Below are 12,604 nucleotides of genomic sequence, written 5' to 3'. Positions count from 1 at the left end.
AGACTGTAAATTAGCCTAAATACATATGGACATTCTTTTAAATGGCTCTATTAAGCTCTGTTGCAAACCAGTAACAATAGGAGAGATCACAACTGCCTAAGATATGCTACAACATTTATATGTTGCTGAGCTCTTCTGAGTTGAGCTTTTTGAACAATCAGTGGGGGAATACCACCATGCATTCTCAGCCTATTTTCCACAGAGAGTCTATGGAGCACCTAAATTTTGTAATCAAAGAGATTTTCAGGTTGACCACAAAAGCTATTGATTTTGAGCACCTATAAGTTTAAGGCAATACTGGAAAACAGGCAGTATGAATTGCTATTCGAAAGTTGGGTATCTACATCCTCCCTTGAACAGATTTGATGTGATCTAGTTTTGCACCAAAGGATGCAAGAGAAAGCAAAAGCAAGAATGTAAGAGAAAGCAAAGAATCCTTACTTTAACAAAGCTCATTCGAATAGTACACATCTTGGTCAGCTCATACACCACTTCAAAACCATGATTGACTGACTGGGCAAGAAGCTGGGCAAAGAGCTGGTTGTTGAAGATCTTGAGGCTGCAGCCACTGGGGATCTTGCAGACCGTGGCTGGATGGAAACCGTGCTGGTAGTTACAGTTGCGGCTTTGCACAAAAATACTGCTGTCACTGACACATTCAGCATAAACCTCTCCACCGACATAGTAAAGATGAACACCTTGAAAAAAAAAAAGTAACATGTATTATGTCTCCATTTTTCACAGCACATTTTATGCCAGTAATTAATTATTTTACTGGTTTGGGCATACAAGCCCAGGATCCTTCCAGGATCTTTGTTTCTCAGTGCTGGTTTCTTTACTTCTACCCAACAGCATAGTTGTACTAAAGTAGTAACTTTATGACAAAATAGACATACATAAACATGAAACACATGTCAACAATATCCTAAACATCAATCAAAACTACCCAAGACCTGAAAAATCACTATTGCATTACACAGCTAAATGTATTTTTGCTGTTAAGCAAATGCACACTGGCCAAGATCCACTTCACTGTACGCCGTTGTTTTACTACAGGATCCTATTGTCAGACATTTAAAACACAGCATGGCACGTACTTAAAATACTTTTCTGTATTTTGCTTTATCTGCCCCTTCAAAACCATGTATTTGCATTTACATGATGTGACTTACTCATCAGATCCTGTTCCAAGTGACCTTTAGCAAGAAAATGACTGATTTTCTTCAGAACTTTTCAGTGCCCAAGTGACTTACCAATACTAACTCAAATTTTGACTGTGCCTTGGGGAAATTAAGATGGAAGCACTTCTATCCCTTCAAATATTCTGATCCACCAAGGATATCTGCTTGCATGAAAACATACCTGAACTGGTGGGAGAATTTATCGTAGCCTAATTCAGCCATCTTGAATTTGGGGATCATCTGTAAGATGATAACTGTGTAGATGCCTTCTCTAGCTGATAGCTAGAGAGAAGCACTGTGACCAGATGATTCACTCCATCTGCTACAGAGTGCAGGCTCAGAGCCAGCTTAATGCCATGGAAGTCTGTGCAGGTGCTGAAAGGGCTCTCCCATTCCCTGCCCCTGCTGACACACCTGCTTTCATGCTGGCAGCAACAGCTGAGGATTGGGCTGCTGTCCAGGCTGAGGAACTGAACCAGCTAATAAACTTAAAAACAAAACAAAATTTATTTTCAGTGAGATCTTGTGAGATCTTTATCAGTATAAGTGTGGCAATGGGGACCCTGACTGCTTGAAAAGCAAGCATGAAAACTGCTTGAAAAGTGAGCATGAAGCCACGACCTGAAAGGGGACAAGTCATTCTGTGAAAATGCCCAGTCACCCTTCCCATGGCTAGATTAGGGGAAATGAATGCTTCCCAGGGCCAAGAGAGGTGGAAAAACTCAATTCTTTGTTCTTGTAAAAACCACCACTAAATAAAAATAAAATCCTCCTCTCTAATACTAGGCATGCTCTTCAGACACACACAAATGTTCACAGAGCCTCAGTAGACTGCCTGCAAAGCTACTGGTAACTGTGCTTTAATAATGCAGCTGTAATTAGTTTTATTCCTGCTGTCTTTCATACAAACAGACTGGTTACATATTCCCAGTCTGTTCATCATTCTGCAGTCTTAACAACAAGGGGCAGCAGCACATCCTTAGGACAAAACCAGCCTCTAAACAGAAATGGGAATGGCACAGGGGGAAAGCAGGTTGAGTGGGAAAAGAATCTGGGAAAAAATACACTCTCCCATAGTCTTCCAGAGTGACTCACATGGGAACCTTAAAATCTGTCTTCAAGCCATCACTTGACCTCTGAGCACCCACAAGATCTGAAATGAGCTGTGAGTGGCAGGGCTGTGGCTCAGAGCACACTCTGGTGCTGCACTGGGAACAGCAGTGACAGGAAAGCATCAGCTTCAGCTGCACCAGGCACTGTGAGGTGCTGCACACCATGACTGTTACCACTTGATCTTCCTTCCCATGGAAATGGACAAAAAAGAAGGACAGAAAGGAACTTGATAGAGTCCATATCGCTGTCTGAAATAATCAGATGAAGTGAGAACAGAGGGTAGGGAGAGAAGAATTAGGACGTAAATGTGCACCACATTTCAAATCTTCAGGAGAAGCTACTGACTGAGGGTCACCACAGGGGATGCTAAGGTGAAAAATTTTAAAGGCTGAGTTTTCAAAGTATATTAAGTAACCCATTTTCTGAGAAAAAATGAATGCTTTCAAAGGCATTGCCCAAACATTGTGCTACAATAACAAAAACATCAATGCCACTTCTGAAAGCAGAGAGATTACAAATTGTTTTCTTCTTGTGAACTTTTTAAAAGCAGTAAATACAACACTGATCAGTGTGTATTCTTATTATTCTAGTACTCATTCACCAGAGGAAAGCACCCTAAAGGAAATCAAGCAGCTAAATACATATTTGTAGAAGACCAAATCAAAGGTCCATATGTTTTAGTGGTATTTCATTGCCTTTGCAGAAACTGAAAATTCAGCAGTCTCCAAGCATCCACATCTTTTTGACACTGATCAAAAGTTACTTTTTTGTCCTTGAAGTCTGACTGCTGAAACAGGTCCAATTGCTCGTATATGTTGCATTGTGTTCTGGATTGTTTTTAGCTTTGATGTGGTATTTCCAGGAAATGGTTTCACGCTGATACTCTAGATGACGATTCAATCACATATCCTTATCCTACTGAGCTAATCTTGTTTACTCACTCTTTTTTCTCCAGTGTTAACATGTGACAATTGTATCCATTTCAGCAGCTTTCATCTGTCCACCATGCCTTTGAACTATACGCTTCTGGAGCTGCTCTGTGCTCTTCTGCAGGCCTGCACTGGTGCCACTTCTATTCCACTTGTATATGGTTTTTTAGGATTTGCATAAACAGGGAAGAGCAGTAAAATTAAGGATCTCTGATATATTAAGCTCCTCTCTGGGCAATCTGCTCCCTTCCCTTGGGCACATTCCTAGTGTAGGACTTTAAAGGACTTCTAATCAATTAAGACAGATCTTCACATTTAAATGGATGAAGACCATTAGCATTTACCTAACTTTATTTCTGTTCTGTCTCCTCACCTTTTGGGGGCAGAAAGTCACAGACTGTCACATTGCCAAATGACAGCTGGGATCTTTTGTCATTCTTCTTTTAGGGCCAGGTTCGGCTTTGATCTACATCCCTCTGACAGCCTACACTGATAGGATGTAAAGCTTTGCTTTATTTTTTAAGTAACTTAGAATTAGATGTACAACACATTTGCACTCCACACAACAAACCACTAAGGCACACACTTGTAGCATCCGCAACAAAAGTGTTTTTCATTCTGGGGAAAAGTGCAAGAGCTTAGCACAACATTGCCTGCTGCAGCCTTCAGGTTCACTGCTGTTTGCAAAAAATGTATCACATTTGTCTCAGAGCTTCCTTGTATTCAGTCATTCAACACTAGACTATCAAGAGCCAATTAAAATATTGCTCTAGGCCTGGGAAATGAGGTGAGGTTGACAAGATAATAGGAGTGGAACAATTAGAGTTAATTAGCCCAGTGGGAAATGCATTCCCAGGCAGCTACTGGTGAGAGGCTGGGTTGGCAAGATAATGAGTCTAGACTGGATGTACCAGAACAGGCAAAGCTTCATCTGCATGGAGAAGTGGCTGGCACAGGGCTTCTGACTCACCACCACAAACAACAGTAAGTTCTGGGGGAATATCAAACCCTACACAGCCCTGGGGATCTGGGACAGAGTGTGTGCGGCCATGTGTGTCCAGGTGTGGTCTCCTCGTGCTTGGCCCCAGCAGCATGTCACATTGCATGCTGAGGGTATATGTACACCAGAGCTAGAGCACACAGAGCTGCACCAGCAGCTGCTGGTGGGAGAATACAAACCTTAGTTTTACTAGTGAAAAGCTGACAAAGCAGGGAATCAGTTTGGTGGGAGGTGGGGGGGAGGGGAAAGCTACAAACACAATTCCACCAGAGTTCTTCAGCTAAGTAACTCAACTACTAAGTGTTTCATCCATCTCCCTTTGTTATTTGGTGGGAGGAGAAGCAGCCCTGAGGCACCAGCAATTATCCTTTTAGTGGCATTTAAATGGCAATATTCCCAGTTGCCAGAAGCTCTAATAAATAAAATGAAAATACATACTGCTAAATTAGAACACACAACTATAAACAACATTTTTCTCTTTGCTGGCCAAGTAAATAGCCTTTGTAAGGAGTTACTCTGTTGATTGTTATCCAGTCAGAAAAGAATCCATTGCTTTTCTTCTATTTCAGATGTCAAAGGTCTGATTTTAAGACAAGCACATCTGATGAATCAGATAGGTTTGTTCATGCAATGCATGGATCTTCTGAGCTCTGAATATTATTCCTGAGGAGAGGGGATTTCTCTTACCTTTTCCTATGTGTCTCCTGGTGTTTTCTATAGTAGAATTGCGATTTACATTTGAGAGCAGACCCAGGCAGAACCTGTTTTTGTTATTTGAAGGATCTGTAAATCCATCTATAAGGATACTTCTAGAGGAGGCCTGGAAAGTCTCCCCTACCCGGTTGTTGAGTTCATAGTAGGCAACTGAGCACCAGTGTTGGGGTTCCTCATAACAAACAGGCCGAAAGTCTGTAGGAGATAAAATTAGGAAGCTGCTCAGGTTACAGCATATTTTTTAAACAATCTTTCTCTGTTTTCTTTCATTCCCTCCCACTCTCAGCCCCCCATCTCTTTATCTAAACAGTCACTTATGTCATACTTTATCCCAACAGAAGCTCCATTGCTTCTTGATTTTATGACTGAAGTACCAAACATGCAAAAGGTTGGTGCATCAGCTTAACTCTAAGCCTCGAGGAGCCCCACTTCTTCTTAAAAGTGGAATCTCCACTGCATTAAATCAACCATACTGACAGTCCTTGCTGAACTGGGGCCCAAACTATACACTGAAAATAGTAAGGGATACATCTGCTCTGCACACCAGCAAGAGATAGGGATGACAGATGGGCTCAAAGCAAGTCAAAACTGAGCCAAGTTTTTGGTATTAGGCCTTCAGCCTAATACCAAACTCTGGAGTTCAGAAGTAATAAATCACTCCAATTTTTGCAGGCTTTCAGGCTTTCCGCTTCCATGTGGAACTGTAAGCAGAAATGTCAGCAAGGTCATTTCTTTTGGATATATCCCTGCTCAGGTTTTCTAAGTCAGAGACAGAGAAAGATTCAAAAATGTAACAGAATCTCTGAGCCTCATTTGTCCTACAGGAATTAGTAGGAAACTTTATCCTGCCTGCTCACCACAGGCATGTGAGCCCGCCTGCCCCCAGAGCACCTCTGTGCATAACCTCTAATAAACTTCGAACTAATATTCACTAGGATAGTGATCAGGGATGGTAGGCTGTGATAAAGAGATTAAACTAGCTTGACAGTTTATTTATAAGTATTGGTGTCTGATAACTTGTTATTATCCAGCCATTCTGTGTCCCCATCCGTAATTAGCACTATCCCCTCACATTCCTTCTGCTCCAGTTCCATGCTAAATACACACTCCTCACTGTTTCAGAAGCCTGGCGATATTTTTTAAATGTGCATGTGTGTGCAGTGCTCAGTCCTCATTCTAGAAATAACACTTCTTTAGGAACACAATATGATGGACTAAAAGAACAACAGTGATTTTTCATTGCAGTAGCAGGAAGCCAAAGCAAAAGCCAGCAGAGGAATTCCATTTCCCCTTCCTACTCTGCAGCAACGGGCTCTCAATGGTGGGGGCATTAGCACTAGCCAGTACTAGCCCAAAGGTAGGAAAGGCCATCAAGAGGAGATGTCATCACGTTGTTTGAGGGGTGCAAACAGGACCCCAGACCTTTGACCATTAATGCCTCTCCCACTAAAGAATTCTTATAAGACAACAAAGACTTTGGAGTTCTGTCAAAATATCTTTGTACTCCACTAGAACATGTCCTTTCCTTTTCTAACCAGCCAGAACCATAACATTTATACAAAGATGGCAGTAAAAAGGCCCCTACCATAAGGCTTTAAAGTACTTGAAACCTAGAGCTGAAGGTGATAAAGAAATGAGTTCTGATATTGATAACGCTTTTGTGTGTTATATTGCCCCACCATCCCTGATTTGATATGTTTATCTTTGCAATGTAGATAACAGTGTTTGCTTGCATTAACAGCTTTTTAACTGTAATAGTCCATTGATGCAAATAAGGTCTAAACTCTGTAAGTTTGCACATAATTCATGGAAATATTACATCAACCTCTCCTGCTAGCTAATGGATGGGTCTAGCACACAGCCTTACTGCAAAACTGACTGAAACTTATTATTACAGATCACTAACCCTTCATGTGCAAATAACAATTTTTTAAAACAATTTTTTTTTTCTTAAAAGTTTTTACTTAAAGAATAGTACAAATGGTATTTACTTTCAGCTTCTCCATCGGCAGATTTACCTCCATTGGGCAAAGACAACACTAGCTGACTTTCAGCTATTGCATCCATTGACCGTCCATTGTGGATTCCTGGAGGTTCTCTTGCATGGTAGGGTGGAGGTGGAGTTTCCACTACAGAAGGAAAGAAAAAAGAAAGGAGAAAGAAAGGAAGAAAGACACCTAAGTCAGTATGTTGGTAAATTCCTCCTGGTTTTTTCCTGGTGAGTATTTTACCACTTCAGTACTGTTTGGCTTGAGAAGACTTGAAAAAGCACAAATCTGAATCTGACTTCCCTTCAGTCTCCATATTAAGACCATTGCATGTTCAGCAAAGATGGGAAGGAAAAGCTGTCATGTTGGACATGCAGTGCTTGAAAGAGAGAGGGATGGTCACAACAGTGCCTCAGGCCTAGACCCATGTAAAATCAAGTTCTCTGTTAACCCTGGTTGTTACCCTAAGAAAGTAATGCAGTTTCATCTGTTATTTCCAGAATTCTGTCTGTAATTTAAAACTTGTGGAGGACCATTTAAGAGCAGAAACTAACTTTATTTCATCCTCTGGGAGAAAGCTCTCTTTCTTCGTAATATGTAAAAAAAGCTTATGGAAAGCTTTAGAAACCAGACTTGACAAAACTCCCTCCAGACTTGTCTTTTTCCCCTGTCCTACAAGGGAAGTTTGTCCCTCTCCTGGTTTGTTCAGTCTCCCACAAAGAGCAATAGATGTCATGAAAACATTGGGAGGAAAAGTATCAAGTCACAACTGCTCAGCTCCTGATTTGTTTCAATTACAGCAACATGAGCTAGAAAACAGAAGGTGACTCTACAGGGGATTATCCAGAAAGGCTGGAGACTTTAGAAAGCCAAATTAAAAAGGACTTCATTTAAATATTATAAAATGACAACATTCAGTGCATAAGCACTAAAAGTGTGTAGTTTTGCCTCATTTGAACAGAAACTCAATGAGCTTATATGAAAATTATAGCCATATACAAGCTTGCAGGACCGAGGGCCTCTCTAAGAAGGGTTTAACTTGGTTCCAGACTGAAATTCCCTCTTGTGTTTGGGGTCTGTTGTCTGGCCCTCAAAATGAAGCAACTTGATCCCGAGTGGATAACTAAGAACTGTATCATGAGACAACCACTGAATCTTCCAAGTAAGCCATGTTATTCTATTCTATTTAAGCACTGTTCAGGACCTAGGAATTTCATACACTATATGATATTTCTAACACTTAGATGACATAACCCTCCAACAAAAAACAGTAAAACAGAATCAAGACATAGTGAAAGAGAAAATAACTTACAGAAAGGAATATAATCACAGAATCATGTGGTTATATGGACATTTTTAATGTCTGCTCCTAAACTAGTCACATTTAGGTCTCCTTATATCCACTAAAGAAAAATAGGAACCTGCAGACACAGTGTATTGGACATATACCAGAAGATGCAATGAATCTTTTTCTAGGAGTGTCTGTTTTCCTCCACTGGTTACAGGGAGAGTATAGACAATTCCATCAGACACAGAAACCTGCATTGCTGACATCTGTATTTGGTCACAGCAATCCCTCTCAAGGTTCTTGATGTAACTCCAGTTTGCTTTAGATAGCCTTCCATCCCTAATTGTTACACAGGCAAATTATGCTTATCAGTATGCTATGTGCTATGATATACTGAAGCTCAGGTTGAGCCACTTCCATTATTAAGTAGCTTTGAGAGGTCCCAAGTTCAGTTAAATGCACGAGTCAGAGTCATTACACAGCTGGAATGGGCCTGATTTACCTGTCAGGACCAGCTCCACTGAATCCAACCTAGTTACACACAGGAGAAAGAAAAATATTGGCAAGACAAACAAGTCTTGCTACTTGATGAAATGTTTCAGTGTTGCTAAATATGATATAATCAGAAATAGAGATCTAGAGAATAAATGAATGAAGGCACATTCAATGAATGAAGAGGGAAGGAAAAACATCATACTGTGTTGAAAGTATTCAATTTAAAAGGAAGTTCAAATGCTACAAAAACCTTGTAAAATAAACTTCTTTCTTAAAATGAAATAGGCATATCATTAAGGACCTGAATTTAAATCCTTCATAGTTAAGATGCTAAAATCTTAAATTACAAGATTCTGACCTGAGTTCATCTTTGTGAAAAAGCTGACATAACTGAAACTGCTTGAAAGTTAAAGTGCTGAAGTGAATCTGAACCGTGTTTTGATATTAAAACTAGCTCTTAACTGTGTTGCATTAGCAGCAAAAGCACAGTTAAATTTTCAGGTAACTAGAGCTGTACTAAGTCAGGAGTTCACAACACAAACAATCTGAGTGATATATGCCTGTTAATCTCAGAACTGTGGAACATGTTCCAAAGTCACAGGAACTTGCTGTGACTTTTCCAAGTGTTGGCCAGATTGTTAAACACCTAATGTTCTGAAATTTTTACAGTCAGTAGGATTCCCATAAACTTAAAAAGCTTTCCGCACACCAGTTTCCTCATTTTATCCTCTCTCCTTGATGGAGTTTCTAAAGGTTCTGACCCTGACCATGCTAGGTCCCTAACTTAGGTCTTGCAAGTGCCCTTTTCTGCCACACCTGCTTCTCTCTTCAGATTTTTCCCCAGAGTAATCATGACATCACACCCAGGCACTTCTAGGAGCAGGACAACTACAGTTCTCAATCTCTTGAGCATCTGTCAGAAGGACTGAGAGACAGTATACAGGAGACAGTCACGAGAAATCACATTCCAAGTCCATTCTATCCAACAGTTCAATCTGCAGCTACAGTCTGTGGGGGAGCACAGAATTGTCACCTGACCCCAGGCCCTGTCACAACCCTCAAATGCCTCAGTGAGGGTGTCCCAAAGCTCATTCTTACCTGTGAGCTGATAGGGACTTCCTGGTCCAGAAGAGCTTTCTGGCGAGTTGGGGTAGCTGATGCTGTTAGGTGACTGGGAGAACATGTGGCTGGGGGATGATGGGAAAGGGGTGCATGGAGGATGCTGGAAAGAATCCGGGTAAGTGGCATTGTGCGGCATCAGTGGCTCGCTGTGCAGAGAAGTGTTTCGAAACTTGGCAAGGAGGCTGAGGTGAGGGTTAAATTCACTGTGTCTTGGAACAAGTACAGGAGGTAGGACTGGAAACAAAAACAGCAGAAAAAAAATGGTTAAAGCTGTGTTCTTGAAAGTATATCTTGTTGTAAGTTAAAAAGAGGCATATTCCATGCATCTCAAATATTGATGTCTGCATACAAGTCATTGAAGAGTAACAAACCTGTCCAAACCCAAGAATCAAAAGCTGAATTCTTGGACATTTTTCTCCAGATCTGCAGCCAGTTACAGCAGTTCCACATGCAAAATAAGGAATCTTGACTTGAGCAAAGTACCATAAAATTCATAAATACAGCACATCTCTCCCTTTCAAACTTACCTATTCCTCCCTTCTTCAAAAACTGAACACATCATAAGTTTTCTAAATATTATCACCAGGATGTGCCAAATTCACAGCCAAGTTTAATAACAATTAATAGTGCTCTACCATACACTACATATTTTACTACCAGCATGTTACAGATGGGCAAAAAGAAGTAGAGACCTGAGGCCAGACACCAGATCTAAAATGTTGTCAGGTACTTGAAAATGCTGCCAGACAGACAGTGGGATTTTTGAAAGGAAATGTAAATGGCAATTCAAACATTGCAGCAATATCAATTTGGGTCTTGCAATATAGTTAGAAAAGATCTAGTGCAAGAAGGCATATGTCAGTGGCTGGTATTTAAGACATGAAAAATGAGGGCCAGAAAATGAAATCCAAATTAACCCATTTAAAAATTAGTCTAGTAGAAGATATTGCCTATCCACAAACTCCATTTTCATCTCACACTGTCAGTGCTGCTAACAGCATTGCCCCTTTGAGAAACCCAAAACTGATCCAAATTACTTTGGATTCTGACATGAGAAGCAAGAGTAGAATTAAGACTCAAAACACCTTGAAAATCTTGAATAGTGAGATACCTATGAAGATGCAGTCCTTAGGCTGGAACACAAGGAGGCTTGCTGAATAATTTTCAATATGAGAGTTCAACCTGAAGCTTTAACCGTGTCTTCCATAGTCCTTGGTGGGAAGAGCAGCCCCTACAATGGGTGATTCCTGTACCCCAAGATTTCTCTGTTAGTTACTAGCTCACACAATACCTAATTATCTTAGTTAAGGCTTTCAACACAGGTAAGAGGAACAAATTCCCAGTTGGTATCATGCAGATCTAAAAGCCACCAAAGAAGATAAGGAGGCAATTTGAGTTATTGTGAGAAGGATGAATTGTCCCAGCATCAGGGACAATTCAGCAGGCTTGTATTGACTGACCTAGTATCCAGAGTTCCTCTGGCCTAAAACCCAGCAGCACATCATCTTCCAGTCTATCCTTACTAGTTTATGGAAGCAAATAGCAATGTACACTCTTGTTTTTAAATGTTGATGGGAATATACAGTTTGAACATGTTTTAACACATTGCTTGGGCCAAAAAGCCATCTATGTAAGGCAAATTATTTTTAGGTAGGTTAGCTAACAACTTTTAATTATAGCAAACTCTCATTTATCCAGCTTAATGAAAGAGTGGAAAAATTGCTATTGAATAAAGCAAATAATGTACAGATAATGCAAAACATGTGCATGAGAAGAGGCTGTAGGAACTCTGCTTGGAATGCACATCAGCTGCTCAGAGAGCTGGGGCATTTACAGTGCCTGGTACCAACAATGGGTTCACAGCTTCTTGCTCAATGTAGCACCATGCTGCAGTAGAGGCGGGGTTAAACAACTTGTCTGTCCACCCACTGGAATATACCACTGGGAATCTGCTGGTCACCCATGACCTGAAGAACTGAACCCTAACACTGCAAAAGATTGGACTGATGGCAGGGAGTTCACTGCAGAAGTTATCTTCTCCTCTGCCTGGAAACACAGGCACTGGGATACCTGTTAAGATACCACACATACATGGTTCTCTGGCCCAATGCATTGCTAATTAGCCTCTGGCCAGGACAAGGATTGGTGCTCTGGAGACTATTTTCTTTCCTTCTGTCTCTCATATGCCCCTATTTGTGGCATGAAGAGTCTGCTGCCACTTTCTTAAGTCATTTGGTAGAGAAAGGTTTTTTTGCTTCTTTACTGTTCTTTTAACTTTAAACATCCAGGTAGGACTCTTACAGGCAATACAAGTATTCACATCTGGAATGCACTGCCCAGTCCCCTGTGCATCTCTTAACAGCCAGTGGAGAGGAATAAACTCTTTAACTGCTATATATTGGGACAAGACCATTACCATCACTGCAGATATAGTTTTGGTGAGCTGTATTCCTCCCAGCCCATGCTCCTGTGAACAGCTCCAGGCTGTGAGCTGTTGCTGCTTCTGGAGTTTTCCTTTGTTGCTTCTGGAGTTTTCCACAGCAGCTCCATGAAACTGGTATGATGCTTGTCAGGTCTGATGCTGATGAGCCAGCTCTGACCAACAGCCTTCAAAAATGAGGAGCTGGAGATCCCTTTGCACCCAGCAGAGGTGCTGAGCAAGGGGCAGCTGTGTGCAGCAATGTCCTGCAGTGTTGAGAGGCTGACTGTGGGCACCACAGCTGAGGGAGCTGCTTCCTTCAGCCCTGTGAGAACTCAACTCCTTCTCTAAATGA

General features: G+C 41.1%; 1 protein-coding gene across 1 annotated transcript in view; it reads right to left on the bottom strand.

The window, feature by feature from the left end:
• Window positions 1-12,604, bottom strand: part of SMAD9 (SMAD family member 9) — a 37,674-nt gene that overhangs the window by 6,212 nt on the left and 18,858 nt on the right. Inside the window, exons 3-6 of the mRNA XM_036383154.2 lie at window positions 9,807-10,064; window positions 6,929-7,066; window positions 4,911-5,132; window positions 442-698 (exon numbers count right to left, since the gene is read on the bottom strand). Of these exons, the coding sequence (XP_036239047.1) occupies window positions 442-698; window positions 4,911-5,132; window positions 6,929-7,066; window positions 9,807-10,064 (875 nt within the window). The remainder of the gene's footprint in view (window positions 1-441; window positions 699-4,910; window positions 5,133-6,928; window positions 7,067-9,806; window positions 10,065-12,604) is intronic.

Source organism: Molothrus ater, chromosome 2 (assembly GCF_012460135.2).
Source record: "Molothrus ater isolate BHLD 08-10-18 breed brown headed cowbird chromosome 2, BPBGC_Mater_1.1, whole genome shotgun sequence".
Classification (NCBI taxonomy): domain Eukaryota; kingdom Metazoa; phylum Chordata; class Aves; order Passeriformes; family Icteridae; genus Molothrus; species Molothrus ater.
The sequence above is the reverse complement of the archived record's forward strand: the minus strand, read 5'-3'. Positions and strand labels throughout refer to the sequence as shown.